This window comes from Orycteropus afer, unplaced genomic scaffold (assembly GCF_000298275.1).
Source record: "Orycteropus afer afer isolate SDZICR_OR568_19922 unplaced genomic scaffold, OryAfe1.0 scaffold00008, whole genome shotgun sequence".
NCBI lineage: Eukaryota > Metazoa > Chordata > Mammalia > Tubulidentata > Orycteropodidae > Orycteropus > Orycteropus afer.
Genome location: NW_006921595.1, coordinates 25759088 through 25783177, shown reverse-complemented (window position 1 = coordinate 25783177; position 24090 = coordinate 25759088). Strand labels below are relative to the sequence as shown.

The window sequence follows — 24090 nt, the reverse complement described above, 5'->3', positions numbered from 1 at the left end:
ATAGTAATATTAACTGGTCTTCCTTGTAGGCATATGGATATTATTCTAACACTGACAACATTGTACTTCAGGACAGATCTTGAAACATTCTTTGTGACAAAAAATGCAACACATTCCTTTTCAATTTGTCATTGCCAGCATGGTAGATCATATGGTTGTCTGATTCAAAATGGCTAAAACCAGTCCACTTCAGCTCACTAATGCCTAGGATCTCAATCTGTAGGCACTCCATTTCATTTTTGACAACTTCCAATTTTTCATTCATGGGCACTTTGATAGCCTAAGGCATTTGACCGCTAAACAGAAGGTTAGTGGTTCAAACCCACCAGCCACTCCTTGGAAGGAAGGTTGGAGAATCTACTCCCATGGTGATACTGCCTCAGAAACCCAAGGAGGGGTCTCTCTGAGTTGGGTTCGACTCGAAGGCACTTAACAACAACAATTTTCCATTCATACTTCATACATTCCACATTCCAATTAATGGATCTTTGCAGCTCTTTATTCTCATTTTGAGTCATATCCCATCAGCAAATGAAGGTCTCAAAAGCTTTACCCCATCCATGTCATTAAGGTCAACTCTACATTGAAGAGGCAGCTCTTACCTAGTCATATTTTGAATGCCTTCCAACCTTAGTGGCTTATGTTCCAAAATTCTATCTGACAATGTTTTCACTCACTTACTGCCATCAAGTCAGATCCAACTCACAGTGACCCCTCCTTGGGTTTCTGAGGTGGTATCACTACGGAAGTAGATTGCCCAAACTTCCCAAGGAGTGGCTAGTGGGTTTGAACTGCCAGGCTTCTGGTTAGCAGTCAAATGCCTTAGGCACTACACCAACAGAACTCCTAGACAATGTTTTAAGGCTATTCATAAGGTTTTCACTGGCCAATTCTTTCAAAAGTGGATGGTCTTTTTATCCTTCCAAGTTTGTATTAGTCTAGGAGCTCTGCTGAAACCTGTCCACCATGGGTGACTCTGCTGGTATTTGAAATATCAGTGGCATAGCCTCCAGGCTCACAGCAACATGCAAGCCAACACAGTAAAATAGACTGACCAACTAGTAGTGGATAGTGGCTAGTAGGTGCATCAAATACTGTAGTCAGCTGATATATTCAGCAGCTTATATTAGCATTTACAAACACAATGATTTATACAGCTCTCCTTTGTAATTGATAATTCCAATGGACCACAAAAATACGAAGATGAAAGGGCACCCTTCCAAGAATATAAGTGGAAAAGATGAGCTTTGAGAAACACATGGATACCACCTGCAAAACAACCATATGATCACAAATATAATGGGCCTGTTTTGCATTCTCCTCCCCATCCCTTTGAAGTAAATAGAAGCTTTGTAAATTAAGAATGTGTATAGGAATAAAAATTAAGTTAGATAAAGGCTGATTCTCCTCTACTGTTGCAATATATGCCTAAATTCTTAGCCAGTGATATTTCTTTGAATAATCAAATTAGATTCCACTGACACAGTCATAAAATTTCTGATAAACTATATCACTCTTAGTACATATATTCTCTAAATATTGTTAACTACAGATGAGCTTACATGCTGTATGTTTATGCCCATGTTTATAACAAAATATATTAAGCTCATTTCTTCTCCATTTTCTCCTACCTTATCTATCACCTGACATAATTTCATACTCATACTTTTACTTACTTACTTACTTTTAATTACATACTCATACTTCATACTTTTTTAAACATATTTGTTCTTAGGAAAAACACCAAACCTATCTTGCTGACATTTGCTGACCCACAAAATTTGACTTCGTTGACCTATTAATCCTCACGCCCGTTATATCCTAACGCACACCTCTATCTCCAAACACTGCTTGCCTTCTCTCCCGGGAAGGGAAAACATTTATTTCTGCATCAGAGCAATTAACACTTGGTCTTCATCTTACCTAAAAGGCCTTCCCTTAGTCATTGGATAAATGATACAATCTTGACGAGCCAATTGGTGTATGGTAAACACAGATATATTGAAGATCAGGTACCCAAGGGTTAGGATTAATTTCCATTCCTGTCACTACTGACACTTTGGGCAAACTGTTTCACTTCTGATGATTTAAGTTTGGGCATACAGCTCTGAGAGGTAGAGTATCATAGGGTTTAAGAATGTAAATTATGGAGCCTGATATCTGCAACTTAGTAGCTCTTTGGCAAGCAGCAAGTCATTTAACTACTCTGTGCTTTCATTTTTTCACCTAAATAAAAGCACATAATAATAGTCCCAACTAAATAACAATGCCATAAAGATTGGATGCAATAAAGTATATGCAAAGTGCTTTAAAGAATACCTAGTACATAGTGAACACAAATACAGAGATTCGATTCATAATCTCTAGGTTCCTTTACTTCTAATATTTTATGAGTTTGGGTTTCTAGTTCCAGATCATGTCTTGTTTTCTTTATAGAGGCTTTCTCAACTAACTACTTTATGTTCATCTCCTACTTGAAAATAAATATACTACACAACTTTCTGTCTATAAAACTCACCTTTTTTTGTTATTATTATATCATTAATAATATAATAAATTGTTAGTAATTACTAATGCCCTGATGTATTTTATCCTCATTACACACTTATGGCATCCTTATTACTTTGAGGTCCTTTGGAAGACGAGGAAATGGAATTAGATTAAGTGACTTACCATGGTCACTAAGCTAGAAAGTAGTGCATGGGGGTGTTGAACCTAATAGGACTCAAAGCCTTCACTCCTAGCTGCTGTGCTAACTTCCTAGTCTACTGCACCTTAATAATTCCCACCATATAAATTTCCTCCCTCTTCTTCCCAGTAGGCTTTTTGAAAGCAGGGATTTCTTTTTCTTTTTTTTTAAATATATTTGTTTGTAAAAGAACTGTATTCTATGTAAATAAATACTTAAATATCTATTTCCCTTCATCTAGGCATTATAAGGGCCAACTCGATGGCAAATAACAACAACAACAGGCATTATAACTATGTAAGTAATTCATATAATTTCCAAGATGGGATAACTCTTAAAGAATGTTTTAAATATATTTGGCCTATATGGTTTTTTTTTTTTTTTTTCAATTGTGAGTCATAAATATAGTACAGTATTTATCTTCCTTAAAGAAAATACTTATAGCACTGTGCATAGACAACCAAAGCAACCACACAAACTAGAGAGAGAGGAAGGGCTTTTGCGAACTTGTAATGTATATGCTGCTACTGCTTTGAGTTAGTAATAAAGCTTAATGGAAAGGAGGCTGAAGTTTACCTTTTAGAGAAAACCAATTCATCACATATATCTTGTTCTTCTTGTTGTTATGTGCCGTCAAGTCGGACCTGAGTCATAGCGATCCGTCCTTGGGTTTCTGAGGCAGTATCACTACGGAAGTAGATTGCCCAACCTTCCTTCCGAAGAGTGGCTGGTGGGTTTGAACCACCAGCCTTCTGGTTAGCAGACAAGTGCATTAGGCACTATGTCACCAGAACTCCCTCATATATATCTAGGTTTTGTATTCTACCAGCATTTTGCCACAGAAATGAAGTAACAGCCAAACCCCATCTTTGATAGATCAATCAATCAATTACATCATTCTTTAATTTTTTTTTTAACTGTATAAATGGCATTACTATACTGAGTCTTCATAAATATTTATTAAAGTTTATGGACTCAAAATAATTCACACATTAGATATTTAGAGTCTTTCTTCTATAGAGCTACTTAATTACCAAATACTAACTATGTGAAAAACCTCTACATAAATTCTCTCATTTAAATCATCATACCAACCCTCTTACTTTCTTTTACTTATGAGGCTGTTATTAATCCAAGATCACACAACTAAACTCACTGTCCTCAAGTCGCACCCGACTCATAGCAACCCCCTCCTTGGGTTTCCGAGGAGGTACCACTATGGAAGTAGATTGTCCAACCTTCTTTCTGAGGAGCAGCTGGTGGGTTAGAAATGCCAGCCTTCTGGTTAGCAGTCAAATGCCTTAGGCACCACGCCACCAGAGCTCCTAGATCACAAGAACTATAAATTATAAAACTAAGATTTGAAGTCAAACATGTGGGACTACAAAGCCTACAAATTGCCTTTGAGCTTAAAGCTACTTTAAGATCTTTACATCAGTTCTGAACAATCGTCTGACATTAAGCTATTCAGTTCTTTTCAGATAAAACTAGAATCTATTCTTAATTTTAATTTGCAAAATCTAATTGTTAAAACACTTAAAGTCCAATTTGTTTTCTTGTAGTTGCTGACTTTCCCTGGAAGCTGAAAATATAAGAATCTTTTATCACATAAAAATAATTATACTAGTACTTGTAAAATGTTCCAAATCAAACACATCTGATCTTGTACAAGCCCAGCCACTGTCTAGTAATTGATTCACTGGAGAAGTAGCTATTTTATAAGGATGAGTTTTGGTCATTCACAATTTAAGCAGCCAGTTACTTCTAAATGGGCTTCCAGGAGGCCATACCTAAGGTTGAATACCACTTCATCCTAAGGAGTAATGCAGCAAGAGTTCTGTGGATTCATTTTTATTATTTAAATAGAGATGATCATAAAATTAGCACCCTTCTAATGTAGTTCTCATCTTGATTATTGCTATTTTACTAGTGAAATTTTTTCTTCAGGCTGAGTGAACACTGTAATTATTATTGCTTTGCATTGTAAAGGTTGCATCTTAATTGAAAAATCAACACTTTTTTTCCCTTTCAATGAATACATCAATTTCAAAATCAACAAAAACATTGAAGATGTAATTTTGCTCGACCCACCAATTAGGGTGTCCTTGATCAACTAGAATTCATAATCCATAATCTTAAACATAAGATATTAATTGATCCTATAACTGGGCCTCTATTACAATTACTGAAATGTTTTCAGCTCATTTCAAGTTACAATAGAATTGAGCAAAAACAACACTTCTCAGTTTCTTCTGACACCATCACTGTGGATATTCACTGAAGTGCTTAGTATGATCAACACTAAGAGAAGAAATTGTGTAAGACTATTTTACATTATGCATATAGACACCCTATAGGTATATAATTTTTTATTATTGCAAAAATTTTTAAAAAGTACCATACATCAATGTAGGACAATTAGAAATAGGTATACTTGTAATGCATCATACATAATATGAATTATGTATTGTGTATATTTCAACATGTTGTGTTGTTGTTGTGTGCTGTCAAGTCGGACCCGACTCACAGTGACCCCTCCTTGGGTTGCCAAGGCAGTATCACTATGGAAGTAGATTGCCCAATCTTCCTTCCGACTTCATACGTGTTTGATACATATAAAATAAGAGCTTGTAATTGTTCCTATGGGAGCTCTGGTGGCATAATGCCTACGGCATTCTGCTAACCAGAAGGCTGGAGGTTCAAACCCACCAGCCACTCCTCAGAAGGAAGATCTGGCAATCTACTTCCATAGTGATACTGCCCCGGAAATCGAAGGTGGGGTTGTTCTGAGTCAGATCCAACTTGAGGGCAGTGAGTTTGGATTTTTTTTGTTGTTGTTTAATGCTGACTATATATGCCAGACATAAATATTACTTATTATTTCATGTAAACATACACAGTGCTATACACAAACATATATTCTACTACTTAGGAGCTCTGGTAGCATAGTGCCTAAGGCATTTGACTGCTAGCCAGAAGGTTGGAGGTTCAAACCCACCAGCCACTCCTCAGAAGGAAGACTGGGCAATCTACTTCCATAGAGACACCATCTTGGAAACCCAAGGAGGGGTTGCTATGAGTCGAATGGACTCAACGGCAGTGAGTTTTTTTTTTTGTTTTTTTTTTTTTAAATACTCAAGTCACCCTAGGAGAATATTGAGATACAATGGCCTTAAGTAGCTTGTACAAGGTCACCTCTCTAGTAAGTTATAGAAATGGGATTTAAACTCAAGTGCCCTGGGTCTAATGTCTTGTCCTTATGCAATAAGCTATACTGGTTTCCTGAAGGAATCACATCATGTGTACATTGCACTACTTTATTGTCTAAAGCATCAATACTGCAAATAAAATGAATATATTAAAAAAAAAGTAAAACAGACAAAATGCCAATGTGATTTTCAATTAATTGCAGTATTACATTGCAAATGTTCTGTATCTAATTATACACTGTCCAAAGATAAACAATGTTCCAATCCAAAATGTAAAAAGCTCTTTTGGGAGTATCATTATTTTATTACACAAACATTCGGGATTCCTGAAACTAAAGGCCTGTGTACATATAGAACTTAACTACACTTCTCCAATTCAAAGCATGAGGATGAAGATTTTCATAGAGTAATAGGGAATTTAAGGAGCTATCTACTCTATCCTTGCTTTTGATATACGTATTATTTCATGCACACTGTTATAAATTATAGATTATATGGCATATAATATTATAAGCATATTGGAGAATGCTATAAACATTGAGAAATATTTTTCTTTGATAGGATTTCATTTTTCCCCTCATTTATTATATTATAAATCATGCATATTTATGTATGTATACATGCATGTGGATAAAAATATTTATGTGCATTGTATTCACTTATTTAATCAATTCAGTGAACGACAGTGTAGCATATTTTGCTGAAAAAAGTACAGAGAAAACATCACAAGAAGAGTCTTAGATTTGCTATTCACTGTCTATGAGACTTTTGGAGCTACACTAAATCTTTCCAAGTCTTGTCCACTCGGCCAACATCCCAGGGTCATTGTAAGAAGTAAATGAGTTGTGGCATGTGGAAATGGCATAAAATCTAGAAATTGCTAGACAAATATAAGAGATCAGTATTACTGTTATTATTGTACTTATCTTCCATTTCATAGCATCTAGCAAAATGCCATATATGTATTATTTCATGCACATGTTATAAATTATAACTATATTATGAAGATTTATTAGCTTAATTTATTTTTCATTATAAAAAAAAGAAATGGTGGGGATATAATTAAAACAACAAGATGTATTTATGAATATAAGGTGTCAAATCTTAAAATTCTGAAACTACTATCCATTTATCTTTATATTAATATGAAAATAAGAGCATATTCTTTTCTAATATTATAATCACAGCATTTGTGTGTATTTTACTATGTGTACAATCATTGAAATTAGGGGTTTAGGAGACATTTTAATATCAGACCTAAAAAAAGTCATACATTATAATAGGCAAGAAATGTGTAATTTAAAAATATAGTAGTCCCTCAGTATCTGCAGGGGATTGGTTCCAGGATCCTGTGGATATCAAAATCCACAAATGCTCAAGTCCCTTACATAAAATGGCTAAGAATTTGCATATTACCTCCACATATCCTCCCACATTCTTTAAATCATCTCTGCAGTACTTATGATACATAATACAATGTAAATGCAATGTAAGTAACACTTTACACTTCCTCTTAGCCTTTAAGAAATTGCTTTGACCATATAATTGCCTTATTTTTTTTTCTTCTTTTTTTAAAATAGTTTGGACCCATTGAATCTGCCCATGCAGGACTTGAAGACAGGAAAATGACCAGAATTACTGGTCGGATAGAGATTGGTGGAACCCCTGAGACTATGGCCTTGGAGTTATCCTTTGGGCCTGGATATGGGCTCACTTTTGTGGACTGAATCTAAACCCAACAGCAGAAAGACCTACAAGAAGAAGACCTAACCCAGGGAGATGCACCCACCTGCCTTAGGGAGATGCATGCCTCAGATCAATCAGCCCTGAGACATCAGTGGGGCAGCATTCACACAGAGGAAAGCTGGACAGACAGGAATGCACAGATAAGAAGGGCACAGGGAGGGGGTAGTCATAGAGAGGAGAGAGAAGGAGAGCTTTGTTAAGGTTGGGGATTGGAATCAGGCCTTGAAATCAAATGTGAATTAACTGTTGAAAGTAAAACAAATCTGCTTTGTAAATTTGTATCCAAATCACCAAAAAACTAAAAAACAAAAAAAGAAAGAACTTGCAGACATGGAGGGCCGACTGTACACACATACACACACAATTTGAAATGTTTGTAGATGATTAGAATGTAACACATTTTAAGAAAAGTAAGAATAAGTTACTTTAAATAAAATACAGATAAAGCCATTTGTATATATGAGTCTACTTATGTGTACATCACACACACATAAATGCACATGGCTATCTCTAAGAGGACAGGGGTCCACATTATCCGAGCCTTCAGAAATTTCCATTTAAAATAAAGGGCCTAACTTTTCACTTTGATCAATGGGACAGCTCTATCACAAAATGGGATGACTGAAGTTTATTGATTAGCTGATTACTTACTTTTGAATGCATAAGCCTTTAATCTCCAATAAAACACTAAATGAAAGGAGAACTTTCAGAAAGGAAAATAAGGTTTGATGATCCTGGAAGAAAATAGGAACATGGAGAGGCTCAGGAGTGTAAAACCATCCAGAAAAACAGAGCAGTGGAATCCAATTACTTGGCTCTTCCTACAGACTGAAGAGTTGAGACAACTGGGTCACCTGACACTTGGGCTGGAGTGTCAAGGACTAGAAGTCAAACCAATCAACACAATAAGACTATTGTGTCCATGAGGATGTAGAAAAGCAACCTCAAATACCAATAAAATTTCACTTCACAGCACGACCATTTCATAGGAAAAATTAACTCTATTGAGCGATTTTCTTCAATAATATCCATGCATCTTGGTAGGAATGAGTCATTTTTAACAGAGTTCCACAGCCTTAATAGTATTTGAACAGAATCTTTTGGCTGGTAGTATAGTGCCTAAAGGAGCTCTGGTAGCATAGTGGCTAAGGCATTTGACTGCTAACCAGAAGGCAGGTGGTTCAAACCCACCAGCCACTCCTCGAAAGGAAGATGGGGCAATCTACTTCCTTAGTGATACTGCCTCAGAAACCCAAGGAGGGGTCGCTATGAGTTGGGTCCAACTCCACGGCACATAACAACAACAACATAGTGCCTAAGGCACTTGACTGCTAACCAGAAGGCTGGTGGTTCAAACCCACCAGCCACTCCTTGGAAGGAAGGTTGGGCAATCCGTAGTGATACCACCTTGGAAACCCAAGGAGGGGTCGCTATGAGTCAGGTCCGACTCAACGGCACCTAAGAACAACAACCATTGGAAGGAAATCTAAGAAGAGTGTCATCATTTAGGTCTAAACTTTAGTGTTAAAAAGTTGGAGGAGGTAAGGGTCTGGGAAGGGGGAGAACAATCAAAATGTATCCACAATTTTGTACTAATCGATAGAACGTAAAAATAATTTAAAACCCTAAATAATAGTAACCTAGGAATTATGAGTAAAAACACTACAGCTGATAGATAAAGTGATAGTACTAGGCATTATGAGTAAATACACTAAAGCTGATAGATAAAGTAATAGTACCTGACACACAGTGATGATACATAAGGATGTATTGAGTTGAAGTCATTCCTTCACCTTATAAATTTGTGCAAGTGAAGTACAAGAGTTAAAATGTGTCTATTTTATTTTAAATAAATAAATAAATAAATAAGCAAATATTTTTATACCAGTGTCACAGATAGAGAATTTGATAAAGAAAAAGATATTAATAAGTTAAAGTTGATGCTATTCTTATTTGCTATTCTCCTCACACACAATTAAGGGCATAAGATATTTATTCTGTTAAAATTATAGAGAATTAATAACTTTTTTTTATTTCAGTGTTTCATTTTTAAAATAAGGGTGTTAATCTTGTTAATATATAATGTCTTTCCAGCTGCAGGTGTGAGAATTCCATGAATATTTACTACTACTTTGGCAATTCCACAACCACTAGTAGTAGTTGTGCTATTACTACCTCTGTTGCCGCTAGTACTACGGCCTCCACTGTTCAAATGATCCTTCTGCCCTAGAGAAGAGAATCTGCTATATCTGAAACATTGCTGAGGTCAAAATCTGTGCATAGGTAACATAAAAATGTAAATTGTTATCATAAGCATTTCTAAAATATGGATAAATAAGAGAAAATCTTGGAGCCAGAGAACTGCAAACACTATAGACTAAGTGAGAACTGAAATGATCCCCAAACACCGAGTCCTCCCATCTTGTTTTCCCACAGCTGTTATCTCAATTGAATTCACAAAACTTCTTTCTTGGGTGTTCCCAGTTAGAAAACTTGGTTGGCCCCTCTCAATCTACCATTTCTTAATGGGAATAATTGTTAAATAAAATCAATATCCTGTATGAAGAACACACTTTGTTAGCCATGTAGATTTTTTTCACTATATTAACAATTAGGAAGTTTTGCAAGTGTCCTGAATTTTGGCTATCTGGGAGGAAGAACTTCTCCACAGACACATGTATATCCATGAGCTGGAGTCCCAAGCTATGTGATTTTAATCATCACATGCCTCAGTTATTTGATTATGTTATGCTCTAGATTTCTCTTTATATAAAATGGGAACAATATCAAATTACTTCAGAGTGTTTGTGCTAAACAGAGATTACTGAGAAACATATTGGGAGATATGACTACCAAATAATATTTATTAGAATCTTAATCTGATAACTGAGACTTAACTTTAATGTTACTACATAAATGCAAGCATTTTGTTATCCCACAAATAAAAATGAAGTACAGGAAAATGAATTCTGATATCTGTGTTTATTCCAGACAGTTTAAACTACTTGGACATAAATACACTGTTTAACTGTTTCTAAGGCTCCTGGAAGCTTTACATTCAATTCAATTCAATTTTCATTGAACCTCTACAAAGTACAAAATTATACAAAAATGAAAAGGACATGATCCTTCCTCTATAAAATAAGGGAAATGGTATTAAACCTGAGGTATATATAAAGCATTCATGGACACGTAGGAATTGTTCATTCTGACTAGGAAGATTAAGGAATAAGTGACATCTGAACTGAATGTTAAAGAATGAGTAAGATCTCAAACTCAAAGTAAATCAAAGAGCAACTTAAGCAACGGTGTAGAAGTATGAAAGTGTATGTTGTGAATAAGATATAAAACATAGACTGGAATGGCAGGAAAATAGGTAACCTATGGGAGCTCTGATAGCATAGTGCCTAAGGCACTTGACTGCTAATCAGAAGGCTAGCGGTTCAAATTCACCAGCCACTCCTCGTAAGGAAGATGGGGCAATCTACTTCCATACTGATACTGCCTCGGAAACCCAAGGAGGGGACGCTATGAGTCAGGTCCAACTCGATGGCACATAACAACAACAACATGGGCATGCTATGATAAAAGAAGCACAAAACTATGTTGGGGGCCCAGATTAGAATGCTATATCACTTGGCTTTTATGTAGACAACAGGCAAATAATGACAATTTAAAATGGGAGCTCTGGTGGCATGGTGCCTAAGGCATTCAACTGCTAACTAGAAGGTTGGCAGTTCAAATCCACCAGCCTGGGAAGGAAGATTGGGCAATCTACTTCCATGATGATACTACCTCAGAAACCCAAGAAGGGGTCATTGTGAGTCACATTCGACTCAAAGGCAGTGAGCTTTTAGTTGTTGTTTTTTTTTTTTTTTTTAATGACATGAATAAACTATGTAAGATTAACCAAAAATGAGTTGGATTCAATGTGGAAGGAGACATGCATCAAGGAGATCAATTCAAAAGTGATAAAACTGTTGGGCAGAAGAGTTTTGAGTATCTGAATTAGGGCAACATCTAGAGAATTAAAAGGGGAGAAATATTCTAGACATATTTTTGTAAGTAAATCAATAAAACTGGTGATTGACGGATATGAGAGAATAACAGATAAGTCAAAAATAACTCCATGTGTTATTGTATAGGTAACTGAGTGAATGCTTAACAATTTTAACTGGGATGAGGAACACTGATAGAGACATAGGGTTTTTGGAAATACCATGGTTTGTTTTGAAAATTTTGAATTTGAGTTTTTCTCAAATACTTATAAAGAGAAGGCTAAACAGAAAATTACCAATACATGTCACACGAACATGCACACACATGTACACACACACACACTCAAAAGAATAGTCCTGAATATGGTAGATGTACAAATATTTTACATCTCATCATCAAAATATTCAGGGTACATCAGTTACTGAAATCAAGCATGACAGTATACAAATGGCAAAGCTTAGGCATTAACCAATCAGACCTGGATGATGGTGTGATTGAATGTGCAATGGCCAATAGTTGAAAGAAGATTTATTTGCTAGATAAAATTCAGTCTAGATTAACTCACATCAAGATGGTCAATGGCTATTTCTTTAGGGCAGTCCCTTAACATAGATACTAAGGTTGTTTGCAGTATTGTTTCATTTTGTTTTAAATCGGGTTTGATTACTTAGACATTATGTTTTGTATTCTCATTACCGTTAAATAGGGGTGTATATAATAATTAATACATAGTTTTCAAAAAACTGTAAGCCACGTTTCTTAGTCCCCCATCATAGCAATACTGTCATAGGCTAAAGAGATGCAAACACAATGACAGTGATCCATGCCATAAGAATGTAAGCACCATGCAAAAATAAACTATATTTGTCTGATTTGTCTACCACTACATAAACTAGTACTTAAAAAGTGTCTGACACATAATAGGTCTCAACATATATTTATTGAATGAAAAAACTTTCAGAGTCTTATAAACCCACTTAGCATCTGTGGTAGTTAACTTTGTCAACTTGGTTGGGCCTGGTTGAGTGGCTGGCTAGCTGGTGGTAGTATTCCCCATGAGACTGGTAATCAACTCCATGGTGGAATCTACTGTGAGCAGCTGAGTCTATTCATAAGCAGCCTGCGGTCTGCTTCCCACATAAGGAACAGCTTTGGGAATGGTCTCTAGCATATGGCATGCTTGGACCCTGCATGTAGCTGTGTTCTGCAGCCTGCTATGCTCTGCCAACCTTGGGACTTACAATGGATTTGAATGAATGGCTTGCCATGTGGTTTGGTAACATCGGGACTGTGCCATTTTATTTGTCAACCTTGGGCTTGTTAGCCTCAGCAGCCAGTAGCTGCCTGAGTGAAGAGATGCCTCTAGCTTCAGTGGTCGATTAGGAAAAGCGAAAGACTTGAGTTGAAACATATACTTTTAATTTACACAATAATAGAACAAAAACACTATTTTAGGAGGAGATTTATTTTAGTTTTGCTTGCTTGTTTTTATTTCTTACTCTGACATTTAGTCTGAAATATCTACCTTAGGAATATCTACCTTATCTATGATAAAATCAACAATTTTGAAAAGGATCTACTAGAGAAGACTTTATTAAAATTTGGGCTGATACTTTTTTTTAGCATGTATATATAATCCTTCAGAGAAATTTCTATTTACATAGTACTTTCCTATAAGTTATGTTTTTTCTAATGTTCACTTCTAAATTCAAGTGAATCACCATATTTAGATGTTATCCTTTCTTTATTCCTTGAGTGTGGAAAAGCTATAACAGAATCATATGTAGCCTGAACCTGAGAGATTATTTGGTTCCCTGTCCTCTTACAGATAAGTAAATAAAGTGACATGCCCCAAAGTCTATGATTTAGCTGTTGCTTCTTCTCCTAAAAGTGATTCGTTCCTGTTATGTTATCTATAACATAAATTCTTGCAAGATGGAGGCTATTTCCCATAGGATTGCCATTTTGATTTTGGAGGTATATTCTTTGTGAAATAATCAAACACAAAAATAAACTTTTGTGTTGCTGAAAAACTGGCTGCTGGGCTTTAAAATGTGACAGATATAAGGCATTTATGTACCACCAGCAGAAAAACATCTGATGACAAAAAATCTTTGGAAGCATCTGGAACAAGGTGGGGTTAGGATGCCTAGGAACATTCAGAACTTACTAGGTAGCGTCCTAAATTATAATTGATTCTGGTATGAGACAGGTCTATATCCAGGGGTGATCTTCTCACAACTAAAGGTGAAAGAGAGTAACTAATAAGGTTTGTTGTTGTTGTTGTTATGTGCCGCCGAGTCGGCCCCGACCCCTCCTTGGGTTTCCGAGGCAGTATCACTACGAAGTAGGATTGCCCAACCTTCCTTCCGAGGAGTGGCTGGTGGGTTTGAACTGCCAGCCTTCTGGTTAGCAGTCAAGTGCTTTAGCCACTATGCTACAAGAGCTCCTACTAATAAGGTAGTCTTTGGAATTGAAAATACAAATAACTCTAGCATAGAATATAAAAATTCATAAACCACCTAAAATTACCTTTTCAGTTTTTAATCTCTAATTTTTAGTTAAAGAATAAAATGACAATATATAATTTATATAAGTGTTCAGAAACCTATTGTATCTCTTATGTAATTAGTTGTGTTTGTGTATGAATAACAGGGTCCACTTTATAACTTGATTGCAAAAGACTGACACTGTGATATGTAAATGACAGCATAGGTAGATGTCTGAGTCAGACTTTCTCAGGACAGGTCACTGAAGCTGTATTCAAATGAGCTTTCCCCAAAGATTCTCATCCATACCCAAGTGTAAATAAGATTATTGGATTCAAGTAGCATTATATAGCCTATAGTTGTTACTATTGTGAGGTGCCTTCAAGTCAGCCTCTGACTCATTTGTACCCCGTGTATAACAGAGCAGAATGCTCCACAGGGTTCTCTCGGCTGTAATCTTTACAGAAGCAGATTGCCAGGCCTTTTCCTCCAAGAGAGCCACTGGGTGGGTATGAACTCCCAACCTTTCAGTTAGCAGCTGATCTCAAACCACTTAAGCCACTCAGGTTCCTTATGTAGATGAATACTAGCAGTAAAATAATTAATACTCATCCAAATATTTATCTAGCTTATTAGATCAATAGATATTGTAAAATCGATAAATCAAGGACTGTTGTTGTTGTTGTTATTTGCCATCGAGTCGGCCCCGACTCATAGCGACCCCTCCTTGGGTTTCCGAGGCAGTATCACTACGGAAGTAGGATTGCCCAACCTTCCTTCCGAGGAGTGGCTGGTGGGTTTGAACCGCCGGCCTTCTGGTTAGCAGTCAAGTGTCTTAGCCACTATGCTACCAGAGCTCCTAAATCAAGGACTAGTACAAGCCTATTATTTACTTAGTACGCAAGAAAACATGAAAAAAGAAAAAAAAGAAGATTGTATCTAGAGTATAGGATTTTGAAATGTGGAGTCACAGGAATATGGAATCTTTTGTGGGATTCTCCCCCCTGCTCTTTGAAGATATTACTTTGATAAAATATTCAAAGTACAAAAGCAAAAGACATAAAAAACAAAAAACAACAAAACACACACATAAAAGGAAACTTAGAACCTTCAAGAGCTTGCTTTTGCTCACATCTAAGAAAGACACGGGCTATTCAGCCTAAAAGTAGAAAGTTTGAGTCTAATTATGTGCTTAAACAAGTCTCAAAAAAAAAAAAAAGCACAGTGACATACTCCTATTATCAAGTTCTAGAAATGGATTCCCCTTTGCGTTTATTCTCTCCTTCTAGTAAAACCAGACAGAGGAATGAAAGAAGACAAAATCTTCCTGGCCAGTCATATCCAAAAATTTAATCAGGCAATAAAGGTTTCAAAATGAATAACAAAAAGTGAATTTATATAAAGTACTCATAGTATGTATAGAAAGAAACCAATATGGGAAGACAGCTTAGAAGAAAGGCAGAAAATCAAGAAATGAAAATCACATGGTATTTAACTTTCCTATCATGGACAAGTACAACATGTTAATATAAATGATTGAGTCAGGGTCTGCAGAGACCTGTCTGATTTGGTTTTTACAAACCAGATTTGTAATAGTAACCTTCTAAAGCATCTTCCCCAAAATTCATTGCCAAACCATGAAAAAGTCAAAACTTAAAAAATAAAATAAAATTCCTAAGAAAACTAAGTGCAGCTCTGACTTTTACTTACTTGAAGAAGGTGTTTTGTGTGTAATCTTGGTTTTAAATAATTGAGTCCTCCCACATACACTAACTGGTCTTGGTTATTTTGAGATGGGTCACTTGTATTGTATTATAAATATCAGTTACAGTTTAGAAGTTTGCAAAAATTACTTTCATAAATATATTAAAGGAGTCAAGGTTATTCCCTTAATGGCATCATTCTAATTGACTTGCATTCCAGTGTGCTTTCTAGAGTATTAAGAGAAAGGAGTAGAGTTATAAGGATCTCTGTATCCTGCTAAAAGTTTTGCATAACCCTGGCTATAGCCCTGCGATTTTCTGGAAGAATGTGAAATGTAAATGTGAATGTCATCTAACAGTGAATCACTGTTAAGATTGAAATGCACTAGTCTAACCAATGAAAACAAACCAGCTATAAAAAACAATGGATGACTTCATAATGAAGAAGAAAATGGGAGCTTATAGATTTTAAAAGATTAAATTACACAATTTAAAGTATATGATTTAAAATCTAAGGTTAATGATGTCAATTAAATTGAAAATATATGATTTACAAAAATTCTGTTTATAAACATTTTGTTTATAAACATAGCTATTTGGAAAGATAAGGCTCATCTATATTCTAAAGATTTTGAATTTTCTAAAAAATATAATTTGACTTTTCCTGGACTAAGGTGTATCCTAAAGTCATTTTATATTTGTTTGTTTAGCAGAGTGCTAAGTTATGAAAAGATTTTTTCTAAATAACAACTGCAACAAAAATTACAACTATGTAGTAGTTTCTTAGCCTTCCTTCATTTCCTAGGATGGATCTTTAAGGAGTTTTTTGTTTGTCTTTAATGTCTACAATTGCTCCAAAGTTTAGCATAATTCAAAAGTTAGCACGTTATAGTGTAACATCATTGGATTCCACATTTCTAACTGAAATATTTTGTAAATAAGGCAAAGTATGCACAGGACATTTTTCAGAAAATCCTCAGGTATTTGGTTTAATTTCATTTTTCACAATTTTTTACTCTCCTGTTCTCATATGCATATATTTATGCACTTTACAGCCAAATATATACAGTGAAAAGTATATATATGTTACAGTTAAAATACATATTCTCTACTCGTATACATATATTTATACACTTTACAGTCAAATTCAGTGTTGAGCAGAATTTTGCTGTTCATTCTCCTAACCTGCATTTACCAAAGGGCTAAAAGCAAAAACAGAAGCACCTAATTTGATTGACATATGTAAGGAAATCCAATTATTCACATTTGAAAAAGAGAACCTCACAGAATTCAGACACGTCACACAAGGAGACAAAGTTTCTTTCCATTCCTGGAGATAGGATACCTCTGCCAAACTAAGCATCCTCAGACAGAGGAGACACCAACATTTGTAAAAGGCACTTATAACTTCTCAGTTTCTACTATGTGATGACCCTCTTCATCCAGAATTCCTCCTTAGAATCCAATCAAAATAGCTTATTCTTTTTTAAAAATCATTCTCCTCTTGTTCTTTCTTCAAGGAACACTGAAATTAGCTGTCCACCATCATCTGAACAATAGTCCTTTAATAAGTCCATGAAAACATGAAATAAAGCACACACCCTCACTTTCATTTTATTAAACTATTTCAGATCTATTTTTACCTTTGTTTATAGATTCCCTTTATAATTAGGATGCTTTATGCATAAGTCTCAAAGCCATTGTGGTGGTTAAGTTTGTGTGTCAACGTGGCTGGGTCTGGTTGAGTGGCTGGACAGCTGAACGTAGTTATTCCCCATGGAGAGATTAGTAATTAACTCCATGGTGGAATCTATTGGAGCAGCTGAGTAGCTGCTTTAGCGATGTTGTCTGCTTCCTGTATATACGAAACAGCTTTGGGAATGGTCTCTAGCTTATGGCACGCTTGGACCCTGCATGTAGCCATACCATTGTTCGGCAGCCTACCATGCTCTACCAACCCTGGGACTTTCTATGGACTTGAATTAATGGCATGCCATGTGGTTTGGTAACATCAGGACTATGCCTTTTGACTCGTCAACCTTGGGCTTGTCAGCCTCAGAAGCTACCAGCTGTCTGAGTGGAGAAAAGTGTCTAGCTTCAGAGGGCTGGGAGCAGGAGGTAGAGCTGAAGGCCAAGGTTTAGGAGCTTTCACCCAGCCCCTAAAGCCTGGCACTTTGAACTTGGACTTAAAGCCTCCAAACTGTAAAAGAATATACTCCTTTGTTCAAGCATCCCATTTGTGGTGAGTGCAGAGGTGTTGCCTTTTTCTAATTTGTACACAGACCCTAGTGATGGGCCAGGTGAAGACGTCCAAAAGATAGCTGCAGAAGGAGACAATTCACCAGGAAAGAGCAAATTTAGGAGACATCACAATTTAGTGCTGAACTGACCGATACAGTAGCCAATAGCCCTTTGGGATAACTAGCCACATTTGAAATGTGAAAAGGCCAATGTGACTAGTAGTCACTGTGTCAGATGGCACAGATATAGATCATTTGCATCATCATAGAAACTAGTATAGAGCATGAAAATTAGAAGGAAAAGTTTAGGGATAGAACCAGTGTCCAATTACCCAATAAGCAAGGTTAAGCACAGCTTTACTTGTGCTAATCTGCAGTGAATTATTTCACATTTTTTCACCACATAAAAGATTCTGCTTCTAGGTATGGCTGGCATCTGTCTGTCTCCCAACCCCATAGCACTTTCCTACACCATCAAACCTCTTCTCAAATTTACAATCCCTGTTAGGGACAGAGTACCCAGTAAACGAGGTAGGTACGGGTTTACTTATGCTTACTTATGAATCTTTAATGAACAGTTTCACATGGTTTCACCATGTTTTACAACTCTTCATTATAGATTCATAAGTAAGCACAAGTTAACCTATGCCTACCTTGCTTATTGGGTAATCTGCCCCTGGACAGAACCCTGGGGAAAGAAGAGGTATACTAAGAGTAAGGAAGGAAGAGGAGTGGAGTGAAGAGGAATAATCAAAGGAGTAAAAGGGAAAGGAAAAAAAAAAAAAATGGCCATGACCAAGAGAAAGGAAGCTCTTTTGGCATAGTGGGTAAGACATCTGGCTTCTAATCAGAGTCAGCAGTTCAAATCTACCAGCTGCTCAGAGTGAGGAAGATGAGACAATCTACTTCCGTAAAGATTTACACCTTTGGAAACCCAATAGGGATCATTATGAGTCAGAATTGACTCAATGGCAATGGGTTTGATTTTGGACTGGTGACCAAGAGAAGACAGATTTCAAGATGAAATGGTCAAGAATAAGAAATGCTGAAAAGAGATCAAATAAGGAAAGGATAAAGAGTAATCTTTAGGTAGTTCCCTTTACCCTGGTATCTGCACAGCATTTGGCATTGCTAACAATTTCTTCAGCTGTAAAACAACTGAGTAAGAAAAACTCTCCTACTCAAATGACAAGCTTAGCTTTCAGGAAGAACACAAGTACCGCACTTCAGAAAGGACAATGTTGGAAACGTGACCATTCTCTTCTTACTCTGTAATCAAGAAAGGGAGGCTTTGCATAGCCATCTTCCTTCTGGGATAGATTTTATGAGTCTCTATTGAGGTCTATAACAAACTCTCTGCCATTGAATCAATCCGGCTCATAGCAACCCCCAATGGGTTTCCAAGGTGGTAAATCTTTATGGAAATAGACTGCCTGGTCTTTCTTCCACAGAGATGCTAGTGGGTTTGATTCGCCAACCTTCTGATTAGCAGTCAAATGCCTTAGACACCACATCTCCAGAATTCCTGGATTGAAGTCTATTTTATTGCTAAATAGATCTCTTGAATGCATGAGTCAAATAACTGTATTCAAACACCAAACAGCACACAAAATTCTCTTCTAAGATCAAACATCAAGCTGAACTAAAACATGTAGCATGGGACAGAATCTGGAAGAAACCACATTCCCGTTGAAATCTGGGAAATCTAAGATACCAAATATAAAAGTAGAAAATATTACTCTCTAATATCTATTACTCAGAGTAATAGAGTAATGAATTTGTATTAGATTTACAATATTAGGGTGCGAAAACATGGGTTTGATAAATTGTGATGTATTAAGTACCTCTTGCTGTCTCCTGTACAACTGTCAAAGTCTGAGAAAATGAACCAGGTAAGAGTTTAAGATGTTGGTAATTGACCAAAAATGTATTAAGCCAATTTCACAATCAAGATGACATTTATACATTTTTCTCTCGTAGCATAGTGCCTAAGGCATGTGACTGCTAACCAAAAGGCTGGTGGTTCAAACCCACCAGCCACTCCTCAGAAGGAAGATAGGGCAATCTACTTCCATAGAGATACTGCCTTGGAAACCCAAGGAAAGGTTGGGTCAGATCCGACTCAATTGCAATGAGTTTGATTTTTTTTTTTTTAATTTGGAACTCAGGTTAGTAGTTACAGTTAGTTAATAAAATGGTGAAGCATAAACACCAGAAGTAAACCCTGAAGCAACCATGTTTGCACAGGCAAGATGCTCACTCCACAATTAGAAGTAGGCAAAATCACTCCCATGAATCCTGTGACAGACAGGACCTGGGGTCAGGATCAGGGAAGGGACACTGAAGAGACCTTAAGAAAAACCAATGGCTACTTCCCTTTGGATTAATGTAACTGGGAAATAGAAAATTTGAGACTAAAAATTGAATCAAAGCAGGTGCCAGTTCATGATTTAATGTAAAATAGTACAATAAGCAAATAATGTTTGGTTCTGAATCATTTATAAGTTATACAATAAATAACTCTGGTAGCATGGTGCCTAAGGCACTTGACTGCTAACCAGAAGGCTGGTGGTTCAAACCCACCAGCCACTCCTAGGAAGGAAGGTTGGGCAATCCTACTTCTGTAGTGATACTGCCTCAGAAACCCAAAGAGGGGTCGCTATGAGTTGGGGCCGACTCGATGGCACACAACAACAACAACAACACAATAAATAACATCACATGGATTTTAACTACTAACAGAAAGCAGGACAACACCATGTTCCCCATCAGCATCCAGACTTTTCCTTGTGAACATAATGCCAAACTGGAAGTAAGCACTCACATGCTCATGACCTGCACTCTGTTTCCTCTCCAGAGATATTTACCAAATATAGAGAACAGGGCCATCTTTTAATCGAATTAGTTTTCCTTGGCCACTATTTCGAGCTTGGCTCATACTATACTGGGGATTCTGCTGATGTCATGCCCTGCCAATAAAATCATCCTGTAGGCGAAAAAAAGGCACTGGCACAATGCAAAAATAGACACTAGAGGTGAAAAACAACCAAAGGGAAAAAAAAAAAAAAAAGAAACAAGAAAGAAAGAGAAAAATAACGAGAGATGAATCATACCATACTTACAACTTTCAGCCTGATAGTCTGGCACAAACTGCTCATCATTGTCAGGTACCTGAGCTGAAGAAAGAAAAAAATACATATATTGTTTTATTTAGAGAGAAACTGTTAAAGCATAAGGAATCACAAGTAATTAGTTTTGTGTGCTGAGATCAAATCTACAATTGTTTCCCATGAGTTCCTATGTAAAATGGCATTGAAAGCAATACTTGGGAGGAGAAAAAGAAAGGATCATTGATGTTAACTATAAAACGACCGTGTGTGTGTGTACATGTGTGTGGTGTGCATGTGTGTGCACGTGTGTGTTTATGTGTAATATATAATAGTAGCAGTTGTATTCCCTCTGAATTTCACTCACCAGAAGGAAATAAAAGGAACACACAAAATTAAAAAAAAGCTATAGAATTTCTATTTAGCAAGAATGGAGCAAAAAGATACTCCAAGTCACTCACTGCCAGTCTGTAAGCAGCTCATCTAAATCACCTCCACAATTCTTTGAAATGATGCACAGTTGTCACACACACCTCAGCTTCTTTCCAAACGTATGCTCTTGCTATGTTCAGTCTACTGCAAATTAGACTACTGTAATGAAACATGTTTTTCCTAAATTTGCCCAAAATGTGCTAAAAAGTTTTTAAAAGAATTGTTTTCAATGGTTATGATCAAATAAAACAAAAATAATTATAAACTTCACCTCATCATGCAAAATATTTTCCTGGTGATTATTCAGCACTAACAAAAAGATTATCATTACTTCATCAGTTGTAATGTCAAATGACTTGCCTATTTTTAGTAAAGGAAAAATACTGAATAGTAGGATTTAATATATTCAGCAACAATCAAAACAAAAGTACACATTTTCACTCCTAAAATGTTTTCATCACACTTGATTTAGCCATTGCAATAATCTAATCCCAATTGACAGAATATTACTAAAATAAGTTCTCGCATGCACACACACAGTTAAGCACACAAAAACTACACAAAATCTAAACCAAACTGACTGCCATGGAGTCAACTTTGACTCATAGCAACCTCCATTGGGTTTTCAAGGCTGTAAATCTTCATGGAAGCAGACTGTCTCATCTTTCTTCTGCTAAGCAGCTGGAGGGTTTGAACCATCAACCTTTTGGTAAGCAGCTAAATGCCTTAACCACTACACCACCAGAGCTCCTTAAAATCGTTATTAGGTTATTTGCCATATGTAAAAATACAGTGACTTATTATCCTAATTAGCTTCAGCTATGATTTGATTAAGTAGTATTAATTTACTAGTATTATATTGTACTAAAACTTTTTTACTCAATCAAGTTATATTAAAACAGATGTCAGCTAACAGAAAAAAAAAAGGGGGCTTTTTCTGCATGGGAATTCTTTTTAAAATAGTGTCTTGAAAAAGATGCAGATAGGCAATTTACTGGGTTAAGAAAACTCTATGTAAAAAGGAATTAGGTTACTGAATATAGCCCAGATAAATTTAAAGTTTGTTTTGTTGTTTATTTAACAGAATTTTAAATATCAGAACTATGTAGCTCAAGAAAATGTATGTTATATTATTAACAGCATTTAACTATCCATTGATACATACTGCATTGCCTATTATATGCAGTTTGACAGTCAACTGTTTTCTAAAACTTTTCCCACACACCAATACTTTAACAGCTTAGGAAACACACACTTCACCCCCTTCTACCAAATGAAACCAAATAAATTAAGAACACTTCATGCCTATTTGATGAGCCTAGGCTGTAAGGAGATTTTTTTTTTCTTCTTTTTTGCTCATTGTATTTCACTAATATCTGATACTGTGGGTTAAAACCTTAAAGACAAGCAAACTTCAAATTATAGTTCTAGCACTTAGTGGTTGTTTAACTTTGGGGCAAGTTATTATTTACCTTAATTTTACTGAACTTAATTTTACTCACAAGTTTAATAGTGATAATGAAGGTTTTTCTTTGAGAATTAATTAAATAGGCTAAATATAATGGGAGACACAATGACAGGTACACTATGAATGTAACATATTTTCTTCTTTCCGATCGTCCACCATCAATTCCTTTCTTTCAACTTACAAAAAAAAAAAAAAAAAAAAAACCTACTTCAATCTTTACAACACAAAATTAACAGCTATACTTCTAAGGAATTATACGGAAGGTGAATAAAAGTAACAGCTAAAAATCATTCATCAGCATTACCTTAGAAATTAACAGCATAATATAATTTTTGACATTGTATTAAGTTTGCTTTTTCTTAGATTTATAAATAAATGAGAATAGTACTGTTTGCATCACCCAGGGACTTTTTAGTGCCCTTTAAAATAAATTTTCACAGTAAAAAATTACAAATATGGTTATGTATATATATTTAATAAGTAACAATGGATAGAAAGAATCAAATCCTGAACTTTTTTTTTTTTTTTTGTCATTATACCTACACATTTTGGTTCTCCTCTAAATTAACAGCCATACAGATCTAACTATTGAGATGCCAAATTATCAGCCACAACAACTACTATGCTTTTAAAAAAACAACATTTACAAGGATCTATTAAAATGTAATATCCTTTATAGGAATAGTTAAAAATAGCTAGTGAGTAACAAAAGTATAACTGTAACCAAATATGCTGGTCTGAATATGGGGAAGACCAGATTTTTTTTTCTTACTATCATGCAATTCTATGATATATATCACTGCAAGAAAGGCATAACTATCACTGGTGGATCTGTGGTGTGTGTTGGCATATGTGTGGGGGAAAAAGGCAAAACTTTAGAAGCAGAAGAATCTAGAACTTATACCTCAAAAATACACAAAAAATAGCTGCATGCTAACAATTTGTAAAAAAGAGTAAGAATAAGAATTGCTATTTCTATGCTAAATCCTTAACATACTGAATAAATAC

At 35.8% G+C, this 24090-nt stretch overlaps 1 protein-coding gene across 1 annotated transcript in view; it reads right to left on the bottom strand.

The window, feature by feature from the left end:
• The window catches only part of ETV1 (ETS variant transcription factor 1), a 106616-nt gene that overhangs the window by 73241 nt on the left and 9285 nt on the right, over positions 1-24090 (bottom strand). Inside the window, exon 4 of the mRNA XM_042781531.1 lies at positions 21198-21251. Within this exon, the coding sequence (XP_042637465.1) occupies positions 21198-21251 (54 nt within the window). The remainder of the gene's footprint in view (positions 1-21197; positions 21252-24090) is intronic.